The sequence below is a fragment of the Aulostomus chinensis genome, chromosome 1, assembly GCF_037954235.1.
Source record: "Aulostomus chinensis isolate RoL2024-O1b breed Wild chromosome 1, RoL_Achi_v1.0, whole genome shotgun sequence".
In the NCBI taxonomy this organism is placed as follows: domain Eukaryota; kingdom Metazoa; phylum Chordata; class Actinopteri; order Syngnathiformes; family Aulostomidae; genus Aulostomus; species Aulostomus chinensis.
The window spans coordinates 66,697,517-66,721,388 of record NC_141320.1 but is presented as its reverse complement, the minus strand read 5'-3'; the positions used below and the strand labels follow the sequence as shown (position 1 = coordinate 66,721,388).

At 48.7% G+C, this 23,872-nt stretch overlaps 1 protein-coding gene across 5 annotated transcripts in view; it reads right to left on the bottom strand.

Moving 5' to 3' along the window:
• Positions 1-1,248: 1,248 nt before the first annotated feature.
• zeb2b (zinc finger E-box binding homeobox 2b) overlaps positions 1,249-23,872 on the bottom strand; it is a 75,814-nt gene continuing 53,190 nt past the window's right edge. For 2 of the 5 annotated variants that reach the window (XM_086202379.1, XM_086202384.1), the window contains exons 3-10: positions 20,254-20,508; positions 15,594-15,662; positions 12,886-13,074; positions 11,405-11,619; positions 8,075-8,183; positions 5,586-7,588; positions 3,453-3,633; positions 1,249-1,965 (exon numbers count right to left, since the gene is read on the bottom strand). In XM_086202379.1, coding sequence (XP_086058505.1) covers positions 1,394-1,965; positions 3,453-3,633; positions 5,586-7,588; positions 8,075-8,183; positions 11,405-11,619; positions 12,886-13,074; positions 15,594-15,662; positions 20,254-20,508 — 3,593 coding nt within the window. In that variant the 3' untranslated portion in view covers positions 1,249-1,393. The remainder of the gene's footprint in view (positions 1,966-3,452; positions 3,634-5,585; positions 7,589-8,074; positions 8,184-11,404; positions 11,620-12,885; positions 13,075-15,593; positions 15,663-20,253; positions 20,509-23,872) is intronic. The other 3 variants (XM_086202395.1, XM_086202388.1, XM_086202403.1) reach the window with 3 other exon arrangements.

Genomic DNA, 23,872 nt, shown 5'->3' with positions numbered 1-23,872 from the left:
ATTTTTTTTAGCTTAAAAAAAGAAACAAAGATGAAGAAAGTGGAATTTTTTTTTTTTCAGTCGAAAATACAGTGTTTTCACAATTGTATAAAAGTTCCCAAATTTGGAATTTTCCAGTAACTGGAAAATAGAGGAAATAAAATAAAATAAGATTAAACTTCGCATTTCACAATGTTTCAAAACACAATAAATGCTCTCTTTTAAAATTTGCCCCTATGATCGACACCATGTTCCTTTTTACTAAAATATATCTATATATTGAAGAACTATAGTACTGTACACAACAGTATGAAATAAATAAAATTAGGAAATATAAAATGGGCCACATAAATAATGTTTTTTTTTTTTCAACCTACAAATAAAATGAATGCAATTTGTTGTTTTCAAAAAAAAAGAAAAAAAAAAGGTTTGGTGTAATACTGACAAAAGTTGACAGAAAAGAAAACATTGCACAACATAATGTAAACTAAGGAACTGCTGCCTATAGTCTTAATACTGACACGGGTGCTTCAAAAACAACCATCATAATACTGAAGCTGGTGAAACAAAGTAACCTTCCTTTTACACGATACGAGGGTGGCACTTGCAGAAAACACACAGGTTAAAAGGTTTGCATATAAGGCTTCTTTTCTCTTATCAAAAACACCTTACAAAGGCTTCGTCCTTCAGCGTCCCCCCCATACCATCTGTCCATAAACTGTATTTTTTTTTTTCCCTTAAAATGGAGGTCTCTTTAGAACTTCATCAGAAACAAAGAAAAGAAAAAGCTCCTTCATACAATGTTTGAATTCCTTCATTTGATTCGAGAGGCCTAAAACAGTGTGGCGGGAGATGTTGGCGACATGGCGAAACTAAAGGGAACAAAGGTAATATCGAAGGACTGTAGTGCAGGCGCTGCTGCTCTTTTCCAACACTGTATAAATATATACATAGGCAATACTTTTTATTATTTTTGATCATGATTATAGAAGCGGAGTGCAATTTGTACAAGTCACTATTTGTGCTATAAATACTATGGAACACGGGGGGTTTATTCGAGGAGGTTAGCACCACACATATTTTTAGGCCTTAGTACTGTACATTTTTTGAAATGTATTCATTTATTCATTGTTCGGTTTGCATAATGCAGCTTATTTCACAAACCCACGCCCCTTTTTCCCTCAACACCTCCTCCAGGTTTCAGTCTCGTTCGGCAGACGTCTCCCCGCCCCCCCCTCCCTCCCCCTCCCCCCCCTCCCCCCCCCCCCCCCCCGGGGAGTCTGTCAAGCTTCCCGGAAGCTTCAGGCACGTGCACGTACAGCTTAAAACGTGGCGTTTTAAACCGAGCAGGTAAGAATACTGAACTGAAACAGAAAACTTTTAAGATGGGAAGCTTCTGAAGTGTCGCCGCCGGTTACATGCCGTCCTCCATCGTGTCCTCGTGATCCGATTTGGTTTCCGTTTTGCCGTCCAGCGAGCTATCGTCCAACGAGTGCTCTCCGTTCTCCTCCTCGTCCCTCAACGTGTCCGGGTCCGTGTCCATGCTCTTGCTCTCCTCCTCCTCCTCCTCAAACTCGTCATCCCTACGTCCGATCTTCGTGTACGTTCCATCCACTTCCTTCCGTCCCTCTCTGATCCCTCCGTTCACGGCGTCGTGCCTCAAGATGGCCTCGCGCTCAGCCAGCTCGGGGTAACCCTGAGGAGTCATGCCCTGCAAGTACGCGCGGCTCATCAGCAGCTCCGTGGGCTCCAGGTGGCCCTTCTCACGGGCCTCCCGCTCCGCCGCCTCCCGCTCCTCAGCCTCCCGCTTGCAGTAGGAGTAGCGGTGGTTCATGTGCTGCGAGTAGGAACCCGAGTGGGAGAATCTCTTGCCGCACTTGTCGCACTGGTACGGTTTCTCTCCCGAGTGCAGCCGCGAGTGCTCGATGAGATGGTGCTTGTGTTTGAAGGCTTTCTTGCAGATCTGGCACTGGTGCGGCCTCTTGCCTGCGGAGACACAAAACAGAGAGCGGGGGGGCGTGAGTCGCCTGGCTGGCCACGGCCTGCTGCTACAACACATCACACAAGTCAAAGCACAGAGCTGAGGGAAAACTCAGATGGATTGGATGGCATGGAGCAAGATGACATCACGGAGCATTAACTTATTTGTTTATCCAAATTGCGAGCACAATGAGGAAGTGCGCTCGCATTCATGGCTCCATATTATGGAAATTCCCCGCTGCGGTCGGAGAAAGTCGACCACAACTCCTTATTTTAGGCTCGCGCGCCACACCAATGAATGCAACATAAATAAACAAAGCAAACAGAGGAGGCGTGACTACGGAGTAAACAAATGCGTGGAGGGGCTCCCCTGCTTATCTCTGGACGCAATTCATGGGGACGCGCGGGCCTCCATTAGGGTTTGGGCCTGCGTCTCGTAGATGAGACGGGAGACGGCGGACGGCAGCGGCCGGGGCAGGAACGAGAATCCGACGCTGGCCGCGAGGGCGGGTGAGATCGTTTTATGACACCGGGCCATAAACTGTCTGGCTGAATAAACGTCCTGCGACTTGTAATGTGGCCACACGGCTGCTGCAGCTCCAGAGCGTGTCCTGCTTTCTAACCTTCGCTTTCTTCTAGCACCTACGTTTAAAAAAAAAAAAGGGAAAAAAGGGGGGGAAAAAAAGAAGCCACTTCTGCTCAGCACATGTGGAAATATGGCTGCACACAAATCACACGTCTCCCCTGTGACACCCGTCGGCCAGCCAACAGGCTTTTAATCTGCACTTCTGCCCAACATCTGGCAACTTCACGCCACTTCTAATATTATGAAAAGAGCACATAGCGACACAAACATGAAAGCATCCTGACGGCGTCGGAGATAACGCAGCCGCCGTGCCTGCGAAGGTGCACCCGCCCTCCCTTTTATGTCCGACCAGATAACATGAAGGCTGCATAAAGCACTGAGCGCTCTGCTACAGATAAAATAAATGATGCAACCCAGTGAAAGAGGATCTTTGTATAATAACTATAATGAAAGACTTGTTATCAGCTCTGAAGCTGAGCGCTACGCCGCTGATGTGATCTATCGCCAATAACGGGGGCCGATAAAGGCATTAGGGGACTTCAGCTGGCTTTAAACATGGAGGTGAATTGATGAGTGTCTCTTTAGATGGGGAAAAAAAATGGCAGGATATGATGGGGAACACAATCACTTGAAAAGAAAGATGGCAAATTTAAGATCACGCAAACATCACACGTTAACAAATCTTTCTAATTTTGAAATTTGCTGGCATCTCAACCCTGTTAATGAAGAAGAAAGTTAGCTGTGGTTTACAGGTCATACAACTTCAGGGGTTAAGCAGAGAAGGAAAGAAGAGGAAAAGGGGTGACAAAAAATATATATATATATCATAGTGGTAGGATTTGGCAACACAAACATTTAGAACATAAAAAGCATGGGGTTTAAAATAAGGGTCTAGAACAGTATATACCTGTGTGTTCATATTTGTGTCTTAGAAGGGAACTGCTCTTCTGGAATGTTTTGTCGCACAAGTCACACGCGTACATACCACTTTCGGTCTTCTTTATCTTCTTCCGCGACAGACAGGAGTCGGGGTCTGTCATGTCGTCCAGCCCTGACATGTAATCTGGTGTACCGTCGAGCAGGTCCCCCTTAGACAAATAAAAACAACAAGCAAAACAAAAAGAGAGAGAGAGAAAACAGGAAATGCAATGAATTAGGGTGACAACTCGGCGGCGGGAGGCTGATGTGTCAGTTTGGGGGGAGAGGAAGAATTCAAAGTGGACTTTCTTAAGCCCACTGATTGCTTGTAAATGTACTTTTGCATCAAAACCCAACAAAGCCGTCCTCCTTCCACTGCCACTGCTAGCCAGCTTGGTAGCCGCCGTGGCAACTCTACATGAAATAAGGCCGCTGCCGGCATTCGTCCTTCTCATCACATCGTCTTCCTTTCTTGATGGCTTCGTCTTCCCAGTCCTCACATTTCACTCCTTCATTGCTACTTGCAGCAGTGAAGCTATGCTAATCGCTAACAACGAGCAATCTGTAGGAACCCCCAACCCCCCAACCACTTTTGATGAGGATTTGAGGAGTAACGGTCGCAATCAACACCTCCCCCTCCTCATAAAAAGCAGCTATCTTATCCTAAGAGATCTTCCGTGGCACTTTAAGCGAGCAGATAAGTGAACAATGAGCGAGGCCCCGCGTTCTCACGCGTGTTTGATTCCTGTTGATTTCTGACAAAAGTGGCCGCTAATGCTGGTCTGTAACTGACACGCCGCCCATTGTGAGGCTGTGTAATAACGGCGTCATTTCACACAGGCCCGTTACTGCTGCACATCCTCTTTTATGATGAAGATTATTCTGATAGGTGAATGGATGGAGGACAATATTGCAGCAGCAGAGCAGAAATGTAGAAATGGCAACCTCATCGGATGATTGAAATCAGAAGGTGTGACTTAATGGCCGTCTTTAATGAATATGTGTGTGATAATGGGAGGGCAGCGGTGCACTGGGTTTTAAGAAGGGGCCACTATCACTCTGCAATCAATTTGAACTAAACGCCTGTAGCTGTATTTTTAAAATCTAATTTAATAACTTAGAATAGGAAACATTATTAATACTTTTTTTCATCAAAATGGTTCCCTCCATGTTAAACAGCCTTCAGCATTCAGTGGTAATGAACATGGAGGCTGTGCATTATTAATCCACATGTAGAAGCCTCATTTTGGATTTAAATGCAGCAGGGTTGCGGGGGGGAATTTGGGAGAAGTGCAGGGCTCCGGGGCTCACCTTTGTCATTTTTACAAAGGCCTTTCACCCGAGTTTAATAACAAGATATCAGGTCAGGGGAGGACTGGAGCGCTAATGTGTTCCACGCGGCGGCAGCGGGAACATTCCACCGTCCCCAGGAATGTTTGATGTGTCCGGAACCTGATTTTATACCTTTTGTGTCTGGGGCTGCAAATGGAGATCCTTTTCATGAAGAAATGACTTGGTAGTTTTTGCAATCACAACAGCTGAAGGTGATGTCAGCCGCGCACCTCCCGACGATCAACGTTACGAGACCAAAGAACCAGCCGCTTGGGACCTGACGCCAGATACGGGTCATTTTAGGCGTAGCGGGGAAACGATTTAACAAGCGGGGAGGCGAATCCAAGTCGTTCTAAAATCCACCAAAAGTCCAGGCTCTTTTCACTTCTGTGTGCTGCAGCGGGGAAGAAATGCAGGTTTTAATGGTTTTAATTCTAGCAGCTGTTTTACAAAAACTTTTAAATGGGTCCAATTACGCGAGGTTGTTGCCAATAAATGCAATTTCAGCTGGTTTTCATGAATAAAACCCATAAAAGTGCAGGGTGAAACGTCCTCATCAGCGCTCCGATCGTCGCACACCAACTTCCTGCGACCTGCCGACTTTGACGCCCGTCTATGGGCCTCAGCTGTTTATCTCCGTCACCTTTGCCGCTTCACCCTACCTCAGGTGAGCGTCTCTCCCTCTCCCTCCTGCCTCTGAAGTCGTTTTTTAATTAGCACAGAAATGAGATCAGATCATTTTAGAGAGCGAGCCTGGGGCTTTTCACAAAACCACAGGTGGCTTATTTACCTGGAAACCTGGTTTCCGCTGGTACTTTCTCCTCTGCTGCATCTCGGCAAAGGTAGCGGCCCCCGCTGCGTACGTGTAGGCCATGTGTGGTAGGAAGCCCATTTGATCCATGCCCGGGTAGGGCCTAAGACCTGGTATGCTGGCCTGCATCGGGGGCATGAATGTGGCAGGTGGGAAAGCGCTCTGAGGTGGAAGTGACGTGTACAGGGGTTTGGCAGCGAAGGGGTTAATGCCAAAGATGGGGCTAGTGCTTTTTTCAAGGTTTCCGTTGTTGGTCGAGCCTGAGAACTCCTTCTTAAGATAGGCCAAGTTCAAAGGCTCTTCGAAGTGCTCGCGGGGGGAGGGGATGCTGTTGTGGTCGATGGTAATACTGTTGACTTTCGGTCTGCTTTTAATAGTCAGTGCATGCTTGGGCTCCTTCATGAGTCTCGGCAGAGACAGGTCCAGCGGCTCGGCCTGCAGGTCTTCTGAAGTCAAGCTGTTTGGAGTGTACGAGCTGCTGTGAGAGTTTTTGGAAGATGTGGAGGACAGGTTTAATGGAGAGGGGGTGTTGCTGCGGGAGTGGTCCAACTTGTCGCCGGCAGCTTTGGCGCTGCCGCTAAACTGGTGGTTTTTCAAATGTCTGAGGGAGTTGTCACAGTTGTTATGGAGCTCGGCGATGGTGGGGGACGTGATGCGGTCAGCAGGTTTGATTAGAGACACGGGCGACCGAGCTACCATAGAGTCTTTTGGGGGAGTGTGGTGGTTGTTGGTTCCGACGACCATGTCGGCGTTGTTCCTGTGCTCGAGCGGCGGAGTCCTGGTGCTGCCGTACTGGTACATCTTCCTCTGATCGAACCACTCCTTGACGAACTCCTGAGGGAGGCCCACGGCTATGGAAATCTTCAGCAGCTCCTCAGAGTTGGGCTCCATGTTCATGGCAAAGTAGGCCTTCAGCACAGACATGTGGTCCCTGTACGGGTTGAGAGGCCCAGTGAGACCCTTGTCAGCCAGCATGGAGGAGGACAGGTGGCTGTTTTTCTCCATGAACATCCCTGGTTTGTTGGCCATCAGGTTCTCACTGGGCTGCAGCACAGCTTTGATCTCCTCGTTCATTTTACACAGGTAGCGTTCGTGCTGATGCAAAGGTATGGGCCCGGGGAAGGTCTCTTTACAATATTGGCAAGCATACGGTGTAAACATGTTGTTTTCCTGCGCCTTCTCATCCACACCTCCTTCGAGCATGTGGTTGGATTTCTCTCGTTTGATATTGCTAATCTGTCTCTTTGAGTCTGTCGTCAAGCTCTGGAGGCAGGCTTTGGCTTCGTTCACTTTCTCGAGCGTGTAGTCGATGATGCTTTTGGTGGCGCCGTTGTGATTGACGAGTGGAAGACTGACTGGAGCCCCGCCTGGCGATGTCAGCCCCTGTTTCTGCTCTTCAACCTGGGACCCCAGCTCCTTCATGTAGGCCTTCAGCTTGGACAGCTCCTCTGGTTTGCAGTCCATCTTCTGCCTGCACACAGTGTTGTCCACGATCTGGAGAACCTTCTGCACTTCGCTCAGGTTGTTCATCAGGGGTCCCGGGTAGCCCAGGAGCTGGGACTCAAGCCCCGCCATGGTCAGGTGCTGCAGGGGGCTCTGGGCTGAATTGTGGTGAACCCCCAGCGGGCTGCTCCCTCCCACTCCGCCGTTCATGAACGGACCCGGAGCGCCGAAGCCGTGCGACGCCATCATCAGCTTGTAGTCGTTGAAGTCCAGCGGCTCCGTCTTGATGTTCAGGTGGTTGTTGTGATCGGGGAGGCCCAGCGGCTTGCCGTTCTCCAGCTTCTGCCGCAACTGGGTGATTGCAGTATTGGTGGGTGAGGAGGAGGCGGAGGTGGGGGAGGAGCCTGTCTTCATGTTGCTGCGCATCCTGCCGTTGACGGCGATGAGGCCGATGCACTTTTTACTGCTGATGTGGGAGCTGTAGGAGCCCGAGTGGGAGAAACGCTTCTTACAGTTGGGGCATTCGTACGGTTTCTCTCCTGAAACAAGACATATTTCACGTAAGATGACAAGTTCACGATGAATCCTGTCCTGTCCTTATGTATGTGGGCTGCACCACAGTAAAGACGCGCAGTCAAACGACATGAAAGACAAAAGTACAGAAAAGATTAATTGTGAAAAATTAGCAATTTGATGTTATACAGGATAAGAAATGAGATTAATGGCAGAATTAGCGAGCTAATATAGAAGTGCTGCATGTTCCTTGATAGTTTCTGTTGATTAATCGGCTTTGTCCTTGTCAAATAAACTAATAGATGCAATCACATTTGTTTATATGCTTCACACACTTTTCTGAACAAATATTGTGTTTGGCAGCGGGCGGGATTCTCCACACAGAGTTCAGTGTCCATTAACAGCAGGGAGGGTCCAAAATAAACCTGCAGGAATGTCTGCAGATTCATGGCCTTCTTAAATCACGGTTATGAATATTCAGAGAGCGGCTGGACATTCCTGCCGCCACTCACCGCTATGAATCCGGAGGTGTTCCTTCAGATGGTGCTTGTACTTGAAGGCCTTGCCACACTCGGTGCATTTGAACTTGCGGTTGCCGGCCGCTTGGTTGAGCAGTTGGTGCTGCAGGAGAGAGAGAGCGAGAGAGAGAGAGAGAGAGAGAGATTGACTTGAATTTTAAAAAAAAATCACAAGGTAAATAACCACAATTGGTCGGCATGACAACAAGCAGCTGACACCAACCGAGCATCTCTCTGCTCGCGCCTCTATTGAGCGGCTGCGGCGCCGATAACGGACAGAATCACATACCTTTTAATTTCCTGGCTCCTCAGCCACAGGAGCCTTTAGAATTTGCCGGGCCAGCAGATAGAATAAAAGAATCTTTTTATTCCTTCATTAGAGAACTGATCGGATCTACTTTTCATTAATTTGAGCTTAATCAGTCTGCATACCTGTATTCACCACGCTCATCCTTTAAGGTGTTTATGCTCTTTAAAAATATTAAGAACAGCAGAGCCAAGGCGAGTCCTGCTACTCAGCAGCCAAACGGCTGAGCTCCTCTTCAAGTTTTTATTTCTTGTTTCTATCAGACGAGGAGAAGTGAAGGGGATTTTTTTTTTTTTGTCAGTGTTTTTGGGTGTAAATGTCTGACGACCTCGGGGAGAAAAACGCCGTAAACAACAGGTAAACAACAATCCGTCAAATCCGCAGTTCAAAAAAGGCCTAAACTGAAGCAACGATGCAGCGGCAGCGGGGGTGCAGACCCGAGCCCCCCCTCCACTCACGTGGGAGGTGAGGACGTTAAACAGTTAGTAAACAACAAAACAGAGAGGCAACCTTTCTGTTTTCTGGCTACGGGGGGAAACGCGGCGCCTCCCTCCTCGCTGTTCAGCCTTGACAAATGCTGGGGTGTGTGCCGACTCTACCCACATTCCTGGGGAGACAGATGGTGGCGCACAGGACACTGGGAGGACTGGGAGGACTGGGAGGAATTGTTCAAACAGCCCCAACCTTCAAAGATCAAGCAGGGAGAGTCGGGGGCCCCCGCCAAGCGCCGGAGAGGGACCCCACCACTCGTATGTTGCTGAGTTGCATAAACAAACAGCAACAGCTGCTTCACTGCCTCCACCCCTGCGCCCCCCCCCCCTCCACCGCCACCTTCCCCTTACTTCCCCCTCGAGGACCCCTGCCCGCTAAAGTTTAGTCTCACCACCACTGCTAATAAGACACAATGGCTCTGAACGGCTCCGTCGCTGCTGCACGCCGCGGCGTGGCTGCTGCCGGTTGTGGGCGGAGACCCGCCTGGATGTTTGCATATGTATAACCTCTAATTAGTCATATTTCAGCTAATTGGTTAAGAGGAGGAGGAGTATTAAGGCTTGTAAACTGACAAGACGGCCATGTTTACCTATCAGGACATTATTCTTGATGTTCATGTCGCTGCTAATTGCCAAATGTTGATGTGATTTTCTGGGAGAGGAAACGCCGGGTTCCAGCGCGGCGTCAGGCGGGCCGGAGAGCGTGGACGGACTGGCTGCTGGTTGCCTGGACTGTGGCAGGGAGCATCAGCAGCATTGTAATATGAGGATTGGGACGGGGCCCACCCATCTGCTCACGTTTACACCCAGCTGGTAGATCAGGTGAAAGTGCTGGCTGCTGACATCTGATCAAATCAGCCACAGTCTGAGCCTGTCATCCTCGCTTCAGAGAGCACAACACAACACCCACGACCCGGGACCCAACAGGCTGCATGACATCATCCGTGGACGCCTGCTTTCCTACCTCGGCTGTGCAGCGCAGGCTTCCTCTGCTGGAGGAGCGTCGGCAGGAAATTGGATATCAAAGAGGCGACACGTGTGTTTTTATCCCTTTTTTACAGCGAGAACTCACAAAATTAGCAGGATATCGAGCCACAGGTGCGGATTCTCTGATAATCAATAATACATTTGCAATAACTGTGGAAGTGAATCAACATCGAGGCTCGCAGAGGCATGAAAAACCTCCAGCGACTCAAAAACAGCCTTTTTTACTCCTGAAATAGTGTTTTTACAAAATAAACAAAGCCAGAAAATTTTGGAAAATCTCATGGAAATGGGCTTCGCGAACGGCCGGTTTACTTGTGGACAAATTCAACTGGCATCAAACTCGCGGCCGTGAAGCTCGCCGGTAAACGTTGGTGGAGTTGGGGAAATGTTAAAAATGTGTAGGAAGATCCTCCTCGCCAGGCAGCAAGGAAACATCATGATAGTCGCTTCATTCTTGTGTTATTTCCACTGATTGTGTTCTTGTGTGTGTACTGGGAATGTGTGTAAGAACAGCTGAGAGGAAGCACGCCTGCAGACACACACGGTGACTCACTCCTCAAAATTTACCATTAAAAATGGAGAATCTGTTATTAACAGCTGCTTTAATTAAAAGATATATTATATCAGGAGATGGAGTGTCGGGATAATCTGTTGTTATTTAGCCCCGCCCATAAAACGCCCCCCCATTTCCCCCTTCGGTGGGACGTTCCTGCTGGATTTGTCATTTCATTTGTAAAATTGATCAACTGATCGTGAGGGGAGATTGTTTTTCTCTTTCCTGTATTTATTTACTCACATTGAGCATTTAGCCTCATAGCTCGTTTGCATTTGTAGTCCAATTGTTTGAAATAAATCCATGTATAATCGTCATCTGAAGTACAAATACACTCCCTCCACCACCTCGAATATGTATTTGATCTCACAGAGAAGTTCTAATTATCCCCCAATGTGTGAAAACTCTGGGCGCATTTTTCTTTTGGCTGCATCTTCAACTTGCAGCTGACAGGCGAGTTAAACACGCGTGACGGCTGATGTGTTTTCACCTTACAGGACTTTAAGGTGATTCATGCTAACTGCCAGCAGACGCACGTTCTGTTTCAGACGTATAGGATGTAAATCGCTCCAGAAAATCCCAGTACACACAGATGTTTATGCAGTGCATGAAATTAGAAGTGTAGGGGGGTGGGAGGGGTTTGATGGAGTGCCGCCACTGCAGGCTGCAGCAGAAGAACATTAAAGGGCCAGGAGTGAAGTGAAGTTAAGGAGCTGATAAAAATTTCCAAATTGGAAATTAACACAATCATTCGATCGTGAACACGAGACTGGAAAATCATATCAAGGAGGGCCATCAAAAAACCATTTAGGGCCTCAATTAAAGTTATTACCATTAAAGGATCTGCATCTTCAAAATGCCATGAAAAATTAATAATGATTGCCAATCAGAAAAAATGATCTCTCTCCTCCGAGGATCAGAGCACATTAGGAAGGAGAGAGGCGACAGAGAAAAGGAGGAAAAGTGAGAGTGGAGACCCTCCTCACCTGATCCCTGGCAGGCTTGTGTGTGGCCATATGCCGCTCGAGCTGCGTGCGGTAAGCAAACGTGTAGTTGCAGAGGGGGCAGGCGAAGTTCTCCTCGTTCTTCTCATGGCGGTACTTGATGTGCTCCTTCAGCGATGTCAAACGCTTGTAGCCCCGGTCGCAGTAGGGGCAGGTCAACAGTTGGGCGAAGGCATCTGGCGTTCCAGGTGGCAGGTCTGAGCGGGAGACAGCAGGAGGAGGAGGAGGAGGAGGAGGAGGAGGAAGGGGGAGGAAGAGGGGGGGAGGAAGGGGAAGGGAAAGCGGGCCAAAAGGTCAGCGAATCAATGGCAGCTAACGGGCGGGCTGCCCAGAGTGGTATGGGAGTTATCTCTACAATCTGCTGCACATGAGAGCTGCAGTGTCAGGCTGGCACACCCCCCCACCACACACACACACACCCACACACACACACCCACACACTTGCCTTGACATAGCAGCTAACATGATACTGTATGTGCACAAGTCAACAACATAATTCGCCATAATTACTTCAAACTACCTTTTCCAGCCGTTCCCACTACCATCATGTCTGCAGCGCTGGAGCCCCCAGCTCCCTCCCTCCTGGGAGCTTCGGAGGTGCGCTATCTGATTTCAAGCCCCCTGCCCAGCTGTTGCTTAAGACTGTAGGTAAACACCGAGGCATCCGGCGAATCTGTGGGACCAACAGCTGCCCGCTCGTGTCACAGGGAAGACTCCTTCCTTTCTTTTTTCTGACCTCTCTCTCCTCTCCTGGCGAGGGAGAGCTGGATTCTGTTCTCTCGCTCGGATATCTAATACGCAGTAAATGTCTGTGATGGTGTTCAAAAACACAATGTTCCTCGAACCTAGAACGCGGCGCCCTCTATAGGCGAGGTCGAGGTTCCCTTCTCCTGTCACCAGAAATGTACGCAGACGTTGGGAGGCCACACGTCTGAAGGTTTTTGAGGAGCTACGGATCGCATTCTGGTCTGAAGACCCAGGAAGAGGAAGGCAGCCGCAGTATTCATGGCGTCCGTCTATTATTGGCCACATTTGCTCTGAATCAAAGACCCTTAACTAAAACGCCTCAAGTGAGTGTTTTTGTCTGAACTTAGGGTTTTTTTTTTCTGCCCTTCCACGGATAAACGCATCATTAATGAGTATTGACTCATTTCTCGATGGCGCCTCCTCCGTCTCTACTCTCTCTGGTCATTTCCTCCCTAATTTGAAGATGAGGAGCAAATAAACCGGAAAAAGGTCACTTTCCCCGTGAACACAACCTCACACACGCCCCCGCGCCTCTTTCCCTCTTTGTTGTACGGTTGCGGCCTTCCGATGCGCGGGTACTCTGCCCTCTAGTGGTTGAAATGTTGAACATCCATGCTAACGTAAAGGAGGCGTGGTGGTATGTTTGTTTCCATACAACCACCTGCGCGTCTTCCCAACTCTCAGGCAGGCCGTCTTACATAAACCAGGACTCGTACCGTTCTCCTCGGGGCCCGTGGCCTCTGGCGTACCCAGGCGTGACAGCTCCTCCGGGGCTTCTGGGTAGATGATGGCAGTGTCGCCCCGCTGGAGATACTCTGCGATGCTCACCACGTGGCTGTCGTTGTCGTCCAGCTTCCGCTTGGCGAAGAAGTCCTCGAACTCTGAAGTGCAATCGACGCTCTTGACTGAAGAGAGAGCGAGAAAGAGGAAGGGAGACGGTGAAGGAGGCGACCGAGAGAGAGGGAGAGAGAGAGAGGGAGGGAGGGAGGGAGAAATTGGATTCATGTCTTCCCCTGAGAAATGTCATACAGGAGGATATTGGGAAGATCTTGCTAGAAATGCGATGAGGACAGCCACCTAAAACATTACTAGCGTGCTTTGGGGAGAATACATCTAAATTACTGGGTTTGTTGTCACGCCACGCTGGCTAAAATAAGAACTGTAACTTAATCCAGCCAGAAGTCAGAGATAAACGCGACGTGTAAAGAAACTTCTCTGACCTAATTTATTCGTGACATACAATCAGATTTTGTGCTGTAAAGTCAAAAAGGAAAACATGCATACATGCCGGGCTTAATCAGCAGCAGAGCCACGTTTCTTTGTATCGACTTTCACATATAAGGTCAATCAAGAGACTGTGGCTTTTGTTGATTCTGTGTTGAGCAGATTACCCAGGCCAAACCACAAACCAGAGCACAGAAAAGGGGAAAAAAAAGACGAGGGACATGCTTTGCTTTAGCAGAGCAGAATGTATCTTAAGCCAGCCAAAGTGCTGAGGCCACACAATGTGTTTTCTCAAATTATTTCCTCGTCGCTTCTCTTCAGGGAAACTCTTAAGCTGCAGCGAGGAGATAGCTGCCTCCGAAAACAAACTAAAAGAAATCATTAGTCAAGGGGATGGCCGACTCGGAAAAAAAACAACAAAAAAAACCCCAACAGAAAACCCACAACAAGCCGGAGATTCTCCACCAAAAACCGTCTCCTCAGACGTGATGCCCGTTAATTAGGCTTTTAGAGCCAAGGTGAGGTTTAAAGAGCCATTTGTTAGGCCGCGCTCCAATTTGTGAAAGGTCAAGGTAGTAGATATTTGGTTGTCAAAAATGGCAGTGAAATGTCACGGGTGCCAATGGATCCGGTTTGATCAGATAATTTACAGCCTTCTCATTAGATGATCCTTCTGAGGGCAGCTAATTGTGAGAGTCTCTGGGTCAGGTTTGACTTTTTAAAATGATATTTCTCTTTCTCGTCAAGCAGCGTGCAACAGAGTCCCCCTGCATGAAAAAAACTAGGAAAGTCAAATGTCTCTTTAAGGCAAAAGGAGTGCGTTTCCTTCCAGCAGAGGAGGAAATCACCTGGATCAAAGTCTGCTTTGGCACCAGGACGTGATCAAACTGCTCATGTCTTTAAACAAAATCACATGTGATCGAGTGGCGGCGAGCTTCCCCAGCGGTGCCACAGTATTGTTTCCAAAACCCCCCTTTAAGCACTCAAAATGGAAAACATTTGCTTGAATTTTCAGGAGAAAAAGAAGTGAAGAAAACACCAGGACGAGCGGAGAGTAATTAAAGCTGAAGGGAGGGTTTCCAGGCAGGGCTGCGTGGCGTTCGGTGGGGTGACTTCGGTTTACCAGAACAGTATCCGGGGCCAATTGTCAGAGTGGCCAGGATGAAATCATGGAAGGGAGGGGTTAGTGGCCGCAAATCAGCGCCGGTGGCTTCATGGAAAATGGCAGGTAGGCTTTAGACGACAGGACACAAACACTGGCGGCGACGCAGCTCAAACAAACATGGCTGTTTGTTCTTGTTGGTTTAGAGAATCCTGGAGTCAGACGTCGACATTTCTGCCTCCAAATATCGTCACTCTGCTCTAACGTCTTTAGCACGGGGACATTTTAGACAACCCAGGACTCTGTTCACACTGGCAGCTGGAGCGAGGGCGCCGTGTTCGTCGTCGGCCTGCGAGTTCAATCTCACCGTGACACTTAACCCTTGACCCGCTTCGGCCGGTTTAAGGCATCCTGGGAGATTCAGAGATGATCTGGGTCGCATGTGTGAATGCAACATGTCGGCGTTGAAGAAACGCCAACTCCGCTAGCGCACCCTGCGTGAGTGGAAGTATGTGCTCATTCATGCACCATTAATTATTATGACTGCGCAACGTCTGAAATTATAGAAAGTGCGTCAAACATCTTGAGTGAATGGAACACATCACGGAAAAGTATGTATTGTTTTGATTCCTTTTGATTCCCAGACTTGGGCAGTGAAGGAGAAATGGTTAAGATGATGTGGAAGCTGCGAGGCGCCAAATTAGCTCAAGGACACTTCCAAATGAGAGTGTCGGTTAGATTCTGAGCCGTGCTAAAACATCATCGGCTCAAGAAGATGTCAAAACCGCAGCGGAGCTTCGTCTCTGGAGATGCGACACTCTGGCAGCGTGGAGGCCAGCGGTGGCGATTCTGCTGCCGGGTCGAATTTGCGGTCCAGAACGGGTCCCAGTTATCAGCGAAGGGGAAAAGCTTTGATAGCCGATCGGAGCCTGGAGATAGTTGAGTTTCTGCAGGGTCGTCGGAACACAGATTCTGCTTGTTCCCAGTGCAGACAACAGCCAGGCGCTAGCAACCGTTAGCAGCCGTTAGCAGGTTTTCTGGCCAATCAGGATCTTTATTCACCCCTAAAAAGACATGCAGCATCTTGACTCAACTCACCTGTACCGTTTCCAACAGCCTGCAAAGTAGCATCAGGCCCCAGGGCGTCAAAATCATCTTTTATTTCATCTGCACAGAAACAGAAGAAGAAGAAAGGGATGAGGGGAGGGAGAGGAAGAGGAGGAGGAGGAGGTGGAGGGGTGAGTACCTCCGTGCAAACCAACAAACAATGAGGCCTTTAAGAAGAAGGTATGGAGGAAGCAATAAAGGCACCGCTGTGCATCGCAGCGCGCCGCAGCTTTGTTGGCCATGCCTAATGAATGCTATCATCCGGGCCAGACAGTGACTTATTTACCTTTAACATGACAACAAGGGGCAGGGGGGGCGGGGAGAGCTTCAATCGCCAAACACAGCGATTAAACACACATCCACCTGAGCAATCATAGAGCTCCAGCCAACACGCAGGCTGAGCTTATTACTCCCTGGCTGTGACGCCGCTGCAATCCTCTGCATGCAGGATCACGCTCGTTCTATCGTATGTCACTCGGCGGATGCTTTTATCCAAAGTATTGTGAGTGCACACATTTTTTTAATTTCCCACAAAGCCTGGCAGGGTAGAAAGAATACAACCCTGCACCACAAATTAAGAGTTTTAGTTGCACAAACATCTCTCAGGGGCCGCGCTGCTCGGGAGGCAGAAATAACCCCATTGGTTGGGGTAAACCTCAAGTGGGTGGAGCTAAAAAATTAATGTTTCCTGGTGGAGTTTGTTCAACTGAAGCCAAACAAAACAGAAAAAAAAAAAAAAAAAAGTTAAGACGGCATGATGCTGAAGTGGAAAGGCAGAATTGCTGGGTTGGGCAACCAGGATGCTCCGATTGGGCTGCTCGCAGGTCAGAGGGGGCATTTCAACACGCGTCCATGTGAAGAGGAGCACCAGCGTGTAGTCGGTGCCTCGGTGTGAAAAGATCTGCTGCAAATATGAGACCTTCGTCAGCTGCTGCACCCACGACCCGTATTTTCCATTTCATACAGGAGTCCTGTGCTCTTGTTTGGGCCTCCTGCGTGCAGGAAGAGCCAGGCACCTCTATTTAGCTTGAAGCTAACAGAGACTGACGGCTAGCAACAAATAAACTCGGTTGTCGGGTTGCTGTTGTTGTTGCTGTTTTTGGGGGGGATTCGTGAGCACAGGGCGGGATGAAGACGAGGCGGACTCCACCAGACGCAGTCTGAAAAGGAGATGATGTTAGCCATCAAGCTAAAGGAACGGAGCTGGCTCTTGCTGCATTGTGGAGTCACAAAGAGGAGCTCAAGACATCTTTTTTCTGGTTTTTGTGTGAGTATTGCTCTGAAATCCCGGGCTGATCTGGCGGAGACGGGGATTCCCACCTCCAGACGTCCAGCAGCTTTGGTTTACACACGTTCTGACTGCCAATCAGGATAATGGCGGAGCAGACGGGCAGATATTGTCCTGGCACAGGTGAGGCGGCAGTAAATAAACGGAAGATTGACGGGCTCATAAACAAACCCTCTTCGGACATGTCCGTCCCTCGGCGGTCGAAGGGAGGACACTGAGTGGACCCTCCTTCCTTCCTGCCTCTGCGAATTAAATGGAGGCGCTTCCGAGAAGACGGGGGGGGCTTTGTAGGATCGGATATATCCCGTATCAGATGGAACCTCGTTGAGATGTTCCAGGAAAGGTGGCGGGTCTACTGTTGATAATAATGTTTTCCTGCTTACACTGCTGCACACAAAAGCCAGAAGCAAAAAGAATTTTTTATTTTTACTTGAAAACAATGGCTCTAATAGCTGCGGAGGCTCGCAATCCAGGCTTTGCTCGAAATTAAAGATCTGGCTTGTGCGGTGAAATGATAAATACCCCTGTCAATGGCTTCAGAGAATAATGACAGGCTCTTCTGGAGGGGCATTCTTAGTATAACTTTCTCCATGCCGTGATCCCCCCCCCCCCTTCTGTACATTTGATTGCACGTCTGCCAAACTGCATCAAAACCACAGGCGAAGTAGGAGAAAATAAATGGCTTTTAAACAACATAAATTAAGCCATGACAAAACAAAACAGATAAAAAAGCCCTCCACCGCAGATTAAAATATACCCACAAGTATCAGATTTCTGCATGTATGAAACCCCCCCACTTTTCTTTTTTTTGTCAGAACTCCCTCACATTTGTGTCCTCATAGGCACCGTGTTTGCTTTGGGTAATCAAATTTGGCCGCATACTTTTGGTCTGACGCAAGGGGATGACCAGCGGGATTTACTGGCCCTCCACTCTCCCCTATTTACCTTGGAAAACTTTTGTTATCTGTGGTGTGAAGGGAGGGACGGCTGCTTCCAGTAGGAGGTGGACTAATACCGCGTCCACATGCCAGCCCTCAGCTGGGCCGGAGTGGCATTGTGGTGAAGCTATAGTAAGAAAAGGGCACCGAATCGCACCGGAAATCAGCAATTTTCTGTGTTTATGTCTCAACATAACATTTTCACATCATACAAAGATTGTCGCGAGGGTTTGATCCCGTCTGAAGCCCACAAGTATGCGCCTATTCTGGGTCATGGAAAGTGAATGAAACGATGTTATGTTGGCAGTAAATCACATGAGACCTGAGGCGGTAAGGTACACACCTCCCAGAAGAGTGATGTTGAGGTTTGTAGCCGACTCCGGACCCAGGAGTCCAGAATACCTTGGCCCCGGCGCAATTCCACCTATTTTCATAGCAGCGCTGATGCTGTTTATTTTGAAAACATTCCTATTTTTACGGCCGCTCACCGCACTCTTTAAAGCTCTGCCTTTTCGCCTCGTTTATCCTGAAGCTGTCACTTTTGAGTAGCGCACACAATCGTAGATGATTTTTGAAAGCTAATCCACGTTCTGATATTTTTAAGTCTGTCCCCTCCCAGCTGAAGCCAAAACATACAGTTTTTATTCCTGGCGAGGTGAGAACGCTCCCATTTAAAAACACTCGTGGAAACATTACGAAAAAAAGGCCAGTGGAAACGTGAGATTTCTTCATTATGGAATTGCAGCGGCGGCGCAGGAGAAAGGGCGAAGACAGGTGATTTATTTGAAAGTGTCTGTCACAGATAATGATGTCATGCTTTCCAGCACATCACGTCCAGCCTCGCCGTGGGATGAAGGAATGTCAAGGACGACGGCAGACACAAAACTCTGATTGTGGCCTGGAATCAGAAGGCGATAAACTCTTTTGACTTTATTGCTCTTACGCTCGTTCCTGCAGGCTCACCAGTTAGCCAGACCTGCGCAGAATCTCCTGATAGGGGAGGTGGGGGGTTGCTAACTTATCTCAGGGCTAAGTTATGTGCTGAGGTATCACTGTAGACACTTAGGCACCGAGAACGAGAAAAAAAAGAAAGAAAGAAAGAAAGAGCAGGCTGGGAAACACAGCACCCGCAAGATTGGGAAAGAGACTCCCAAACGCTTTAATGAACTTGACTTGCTCTCCGAAATATGTCAGACGCTTTATCACACAAGAAGCATATTATCTGGGAATTGCAACATAGTTGAATTACAGACATTATGGCACCGCGGGTCTTTATCAAATAAACAATTACCGTATGCAACGACAGCTTGTTTATCCTTTATCTTGATTTATTTACCCAACTGTCTTGTCTCCCTCCCGTCCCTCGAGCAGCCAGTGTGAACCGTTATTTAGCACAGACAAATGTTGATACCCACTTTTTCATCCCTAATAAATGTGCAATTTTCCCCCGTATTAAAATTTAAGACTGCTGAATGTTCCTGGGTTTTTCGGCGCCGTGCACAGCCAGTTCATTAGCAGAAATGAATAGCGGCTCATTTAAATGGGCTGTCTTACATGACTTCTCGCCATACTCTGTTCCTGTCACATGCTTCCAAGAATCATTGACTCTTATTATACATGTAAATGGCTATCATAAAAATAAAAATTTCATTTAAGATTGTTAATGACTTTTTTTTTGCAGCAGCCTGGCTTCCTTTAATGATTATACCCTGCTCCCTAATTAAAAGTATTTATCTTTCAAGCATCCATGAGCGGCGCCCCTGCAATCACAGACTCGCCATACGCCACTTTAGGGGGGCTTCACCTGCTGCAGATTGACACCTCCCCCTTTTCATTTTCTGCAGCTTTTATGTTTCCTGCAGCTATACATTACTGTAAATATTTTTTGGTTGTTCGGCTCAGAGCGGGACTTTGTGTAAGTAGGAACCAAATGGTCTCTGACGCTGGCAGAGCAGCGATTTATCACGTCTGTGTGGCGCCGGAGCATCATCGGGGCTCCACCGTCAGACCTGGCTCAAGCACTGTTTACCCAACGCTTGGTGGCGTTTGTTTTAGTCTACCCGGGCACCAGATGGGTGGGGTTTACTGCATAAGATGATACCACAAAGTAGCAGGATGCGCACACATTTGCAATAAAGTATCTGAAAGTCGGCTTAGGCCGGCGCTACATGCAATATTACAGATATTTAGACTATTATCTGTTGCAGCATTTGTAAAAGTGAGTCTCTTAACTGAGAGATTTCACTCGGAGGCAGAAATAACCTTTGTGGGTGGAACAAGGGGTCTCCTAACCAGCAAGTTGGACTGACGCCCAGTTTAAAAGAAAAATATGATGAAAAGAAATTAAGTTTGCCTCAGAGTCAACTTGTGGTTTGGAAATCTGCTGCTCTTCAACTCCTCGCCGAGCTTCCAACCCGACACTCACCAGTACCGTCCACCGAGGCGCTCAGCATGTCGTTGTCGGGCCAGATGTGCTCCACGCCGCTGTCCCGCATCTCGTCGTCCTCCTCCTCCTTGGTCAGCAGGCCGTGGCTCTCGGCGCGCGGCGAGGCCTCGGGGTTGGTGAGGCTGGCCGGGCTGCCCGTGCCGTTGATCAGGGGGTCTTCCTCGGATACCTGCAGCTTGTCCTCTTCCTCTGTCTCCGAGCCGGTCTCCACCACGTTCTCATAGTTCAGAGCTGTGACGGGAGACACAGGGGACATGTTTCACTTTTAGAACGTGTCACCTAAGTGATCAAGCTCTCAACATGAAGCGAACTGTTTTGGAAATTGAGGTCTGTTCCCACATCAGTGCTCCGTCCAAGGCGTGGGTCCTTTTCTTTTTGTGGGTTACACCCCAATTACAGCATCCGCGCCTGGAATTTGTGACTGAACCGCAGCGGTGGGCAGACAGCTGTCCAGGAGATGCGAGCCAAAATAGCCACTAATTTTCAGTCCTGCTCACATGCCTCGGATACCAACGAGCTGCACCTTTCAAGACGGCTCTGCTGCCGAGCATAGCTGCCACGTTTGAGATGCTGCACATAGCATCAACAATATTACAAATGGGGCTGCTATGCATACAAAAACCTATAGCAGATCACTCACCCCCGGGAAGCCTCCACATTTGCATCGCTGCTGAACCGTGAACATAAATGTTTCAAAAACATGAAAATATAGAGGACACACACCCGCGCGTCAGCAGGCCCGCCGCCGCCCGCCTCCACAGGTCCCAGACATTTGCCTGCCCGGGTAAAAATAGCCAGCCTGTAAATAAGGGCTGTGAACTCAATCAAAGGTGGCTCGCGTGCAAATTAGTCAGTGCCATCGGCAGGTTCTCAGCACGTCCTCGCCGCAGCGTGACAGAGAGGGACGTCAGAGGACTAACTGGGAGACGCCAGCGTCACATGGGGACACACCTTGCTGGCAGCTTGCACAAGAATGTTGGGTGAGGACGGGAGTCATTTTGAAACGCGCTCAAGTTGTGGAAAGAAAAAAACAAACCAATCAATGAGCTAACGGTGGGGATTTTAGCGCCACTGAGACCTCGGAGAGTCTCGTCACAAAATCCACCAAGAAGTAGTTCCTGCCCGACATTTTTGAAGACGTTATACATATCAAAAGCTCCCCACATCCCCTCCTCACACGTCCGACTGACTGGCCTGCACTTGCCTACAGCGAACAACTGCACAACAGGTGCAAATTAAAATGAAAACAGGGCTTTCAAACGTGGGAGGGGAGGGCAGGGGGGAGGAGGCGGGGGCTGGCGGCGGAGGAGGAGGAGGAGGGTGGGAGTGTGGTGACCTGTCTCGAATACCAATCGACGGAGGAAACAAAACCTTTTCAAGAGGTGTGATCACAAGGGTTTAGGCAAGTTCAGACTCAGTAATGCTCCTTGGAGATGACAAAAAAGGCAGCGGAGGCTGGAGACCTGCGAGGGGGCCGGGGGGCTCCTGGGTGGTCCAAATCTACCTTGGCACAATGATGTTGAGCCTCTCTTTGACATATGTATCTGGAGGTGTCAATCAAACACGGAGAGGATTGCAAAATATTCGAAACAATTATAATTTAGAAGTCCACCTCGGCGCGGCCGTCACCCTGGAGGTTCGGAGCTGTTCTCAGCTATGTCCTATCAGCCTCGCCGTCCCCAAACATCCAGGGGAGGGGGCTGCTAGAACAAAAGGCCAGGAGGCTTGGGAAGCTATCAACCCGTCGCTCTGAACCTGATCTCTGGATGCAGATTCAATGACGGGCGGGCAGGGGCCAACTGAATGAAATTATCTCAGGCTGGACAGGTTTTAAAGGGGCTTTTCTCCCCTAATAAAAGAGGCGAGGGAGCTTCTTTTTGTTCATGCACGCCAGCAACGCTGACTTCAAAACTCCCACATAAGGAATGAGGGGAACTTCTGCGCCGCAAACTTTTAAAAGCTTTCATTTGTCACCACTATTTTCCTGGTGCGGGGGGCGTTGAACTGTCTCTGCAAACTACAGTAGATGCAATCTTCTCCGAACGTCAGCTGTCTTCCCAGCATTCAGCGCGTACCTCCAGGAAGGCAAACTGACATCGGGGCGCTTGTCAAGTCAAAACGCGTAGTATTAACGTCAAAGCAGCTGCCATTGTTGAGGTGCCACCACTGACAAGAGCCTCTCCCTCTCCGAAGATGAAGAATCTATTGGTATTGTGTCACGCAACAAAGTAATTCTAACCTACGAATATGGCGCAGGCAGTTATTTCGTCCCCCTCCAACCTCGCTCCTAATCAGCCTTTTGTGTTCCGGTGAAGACAAAGAAAAGATAATGTTTGCTTCGGCGCTGCTTCTCCGCGTCTTACCTTAAGTGTCATCTTTGACAAAAGCAATTACACGCTACCTGTTTGCTTTCTTCTTTAAGGTAAATAAAAGGAGCCTCTTTGACTTGCAGATAATTAAAATGACACATGGAACAAGTCTTGTTTTAAACTATCTGACATAACCCTTTCACAGGCCTGGTATTATTCTGTCACTTCTAAGAAGTACGGAGAGGAGTGGAATATTGTATATTGATTAGGGTGGCGATCAGCGGTGACAGCCTGAGACACAGGCAGCCAGAGAGACAGTCTTGTTAAAGTCTCATCATTCTCTGATGAAGATAAATAAAGGCGAACAATGGCGCCGCCGCTCCTGACGCACTGACACTTGTCTGGAATTAATTCAACGCCGGGAAATCCAAAAAATCTCTACTGATTGTGTTTACAAGGTGCCAGCTTTGACAACGGTAATGTTGTCGATGCACTTTAGACGTCAGGCCAACTTTGACCCGCGAACAAGCCAACAGAAGAGTGAGAAACTGAAGATTTGATACCAGATTTTACTTTCAGGTCCTCTGAAACATCTTTCCTTCTTTTAACAGCCAAAACTCTCTTCAAATAGGCCAGAAAATGTCCTCAGGTGACATAAATTCAGATTAAATGAAGTTTAATCTTGCACAGTTTTGCATCTTGGCAAGTGTTTTTTGGCACCACTTCAAGAGTGTTCTATCCTGCAGTGCAGCATCATTAAACCGAGCTGCTCGCAGACGGCGGTGGAGAAGGGTGAACGCATGTTTCACAGAGTTCAGGGGTGCTGCACCTGCACCTTGCAGAGGAAAAGCGTTTCACATGGCTAACAGGTATAATCGCATCTATTTAACGATCCCAAAGTAGCCGTCCAGCGCCCAGAGGAGGCGGAACTCGACGCCCTTCCTGCTCCAGCCTCCGAGCCGAGTAGAGAAGGAGAGCTGGTTCTCCTTGGCAGGCCAAAGGTAGAGGGGATGGCTGCAGGAGGAATGACTAACACCCACGTTTGTGCTCTCCATGCTAACCTCGGCTGACTTTTTAGCTGAGTGTCGAGGCTTAGCTCCAGGTGACACGCTCGGCCTCCTACGCCGATAATGAGCCAGGACAGTCTCCCTATTGGACCGTAACTGCTCGCGCTCGCTGCCTGTCTCATGCATGTGAGCCAAGCAGATCACCTGGATGGCTGTGAGGGAGTGTGTGTGTGTGTGTGTGTGTGTGTGTGTGTGTGTGTGTGTGTGTGTGTGTGGGAGGGC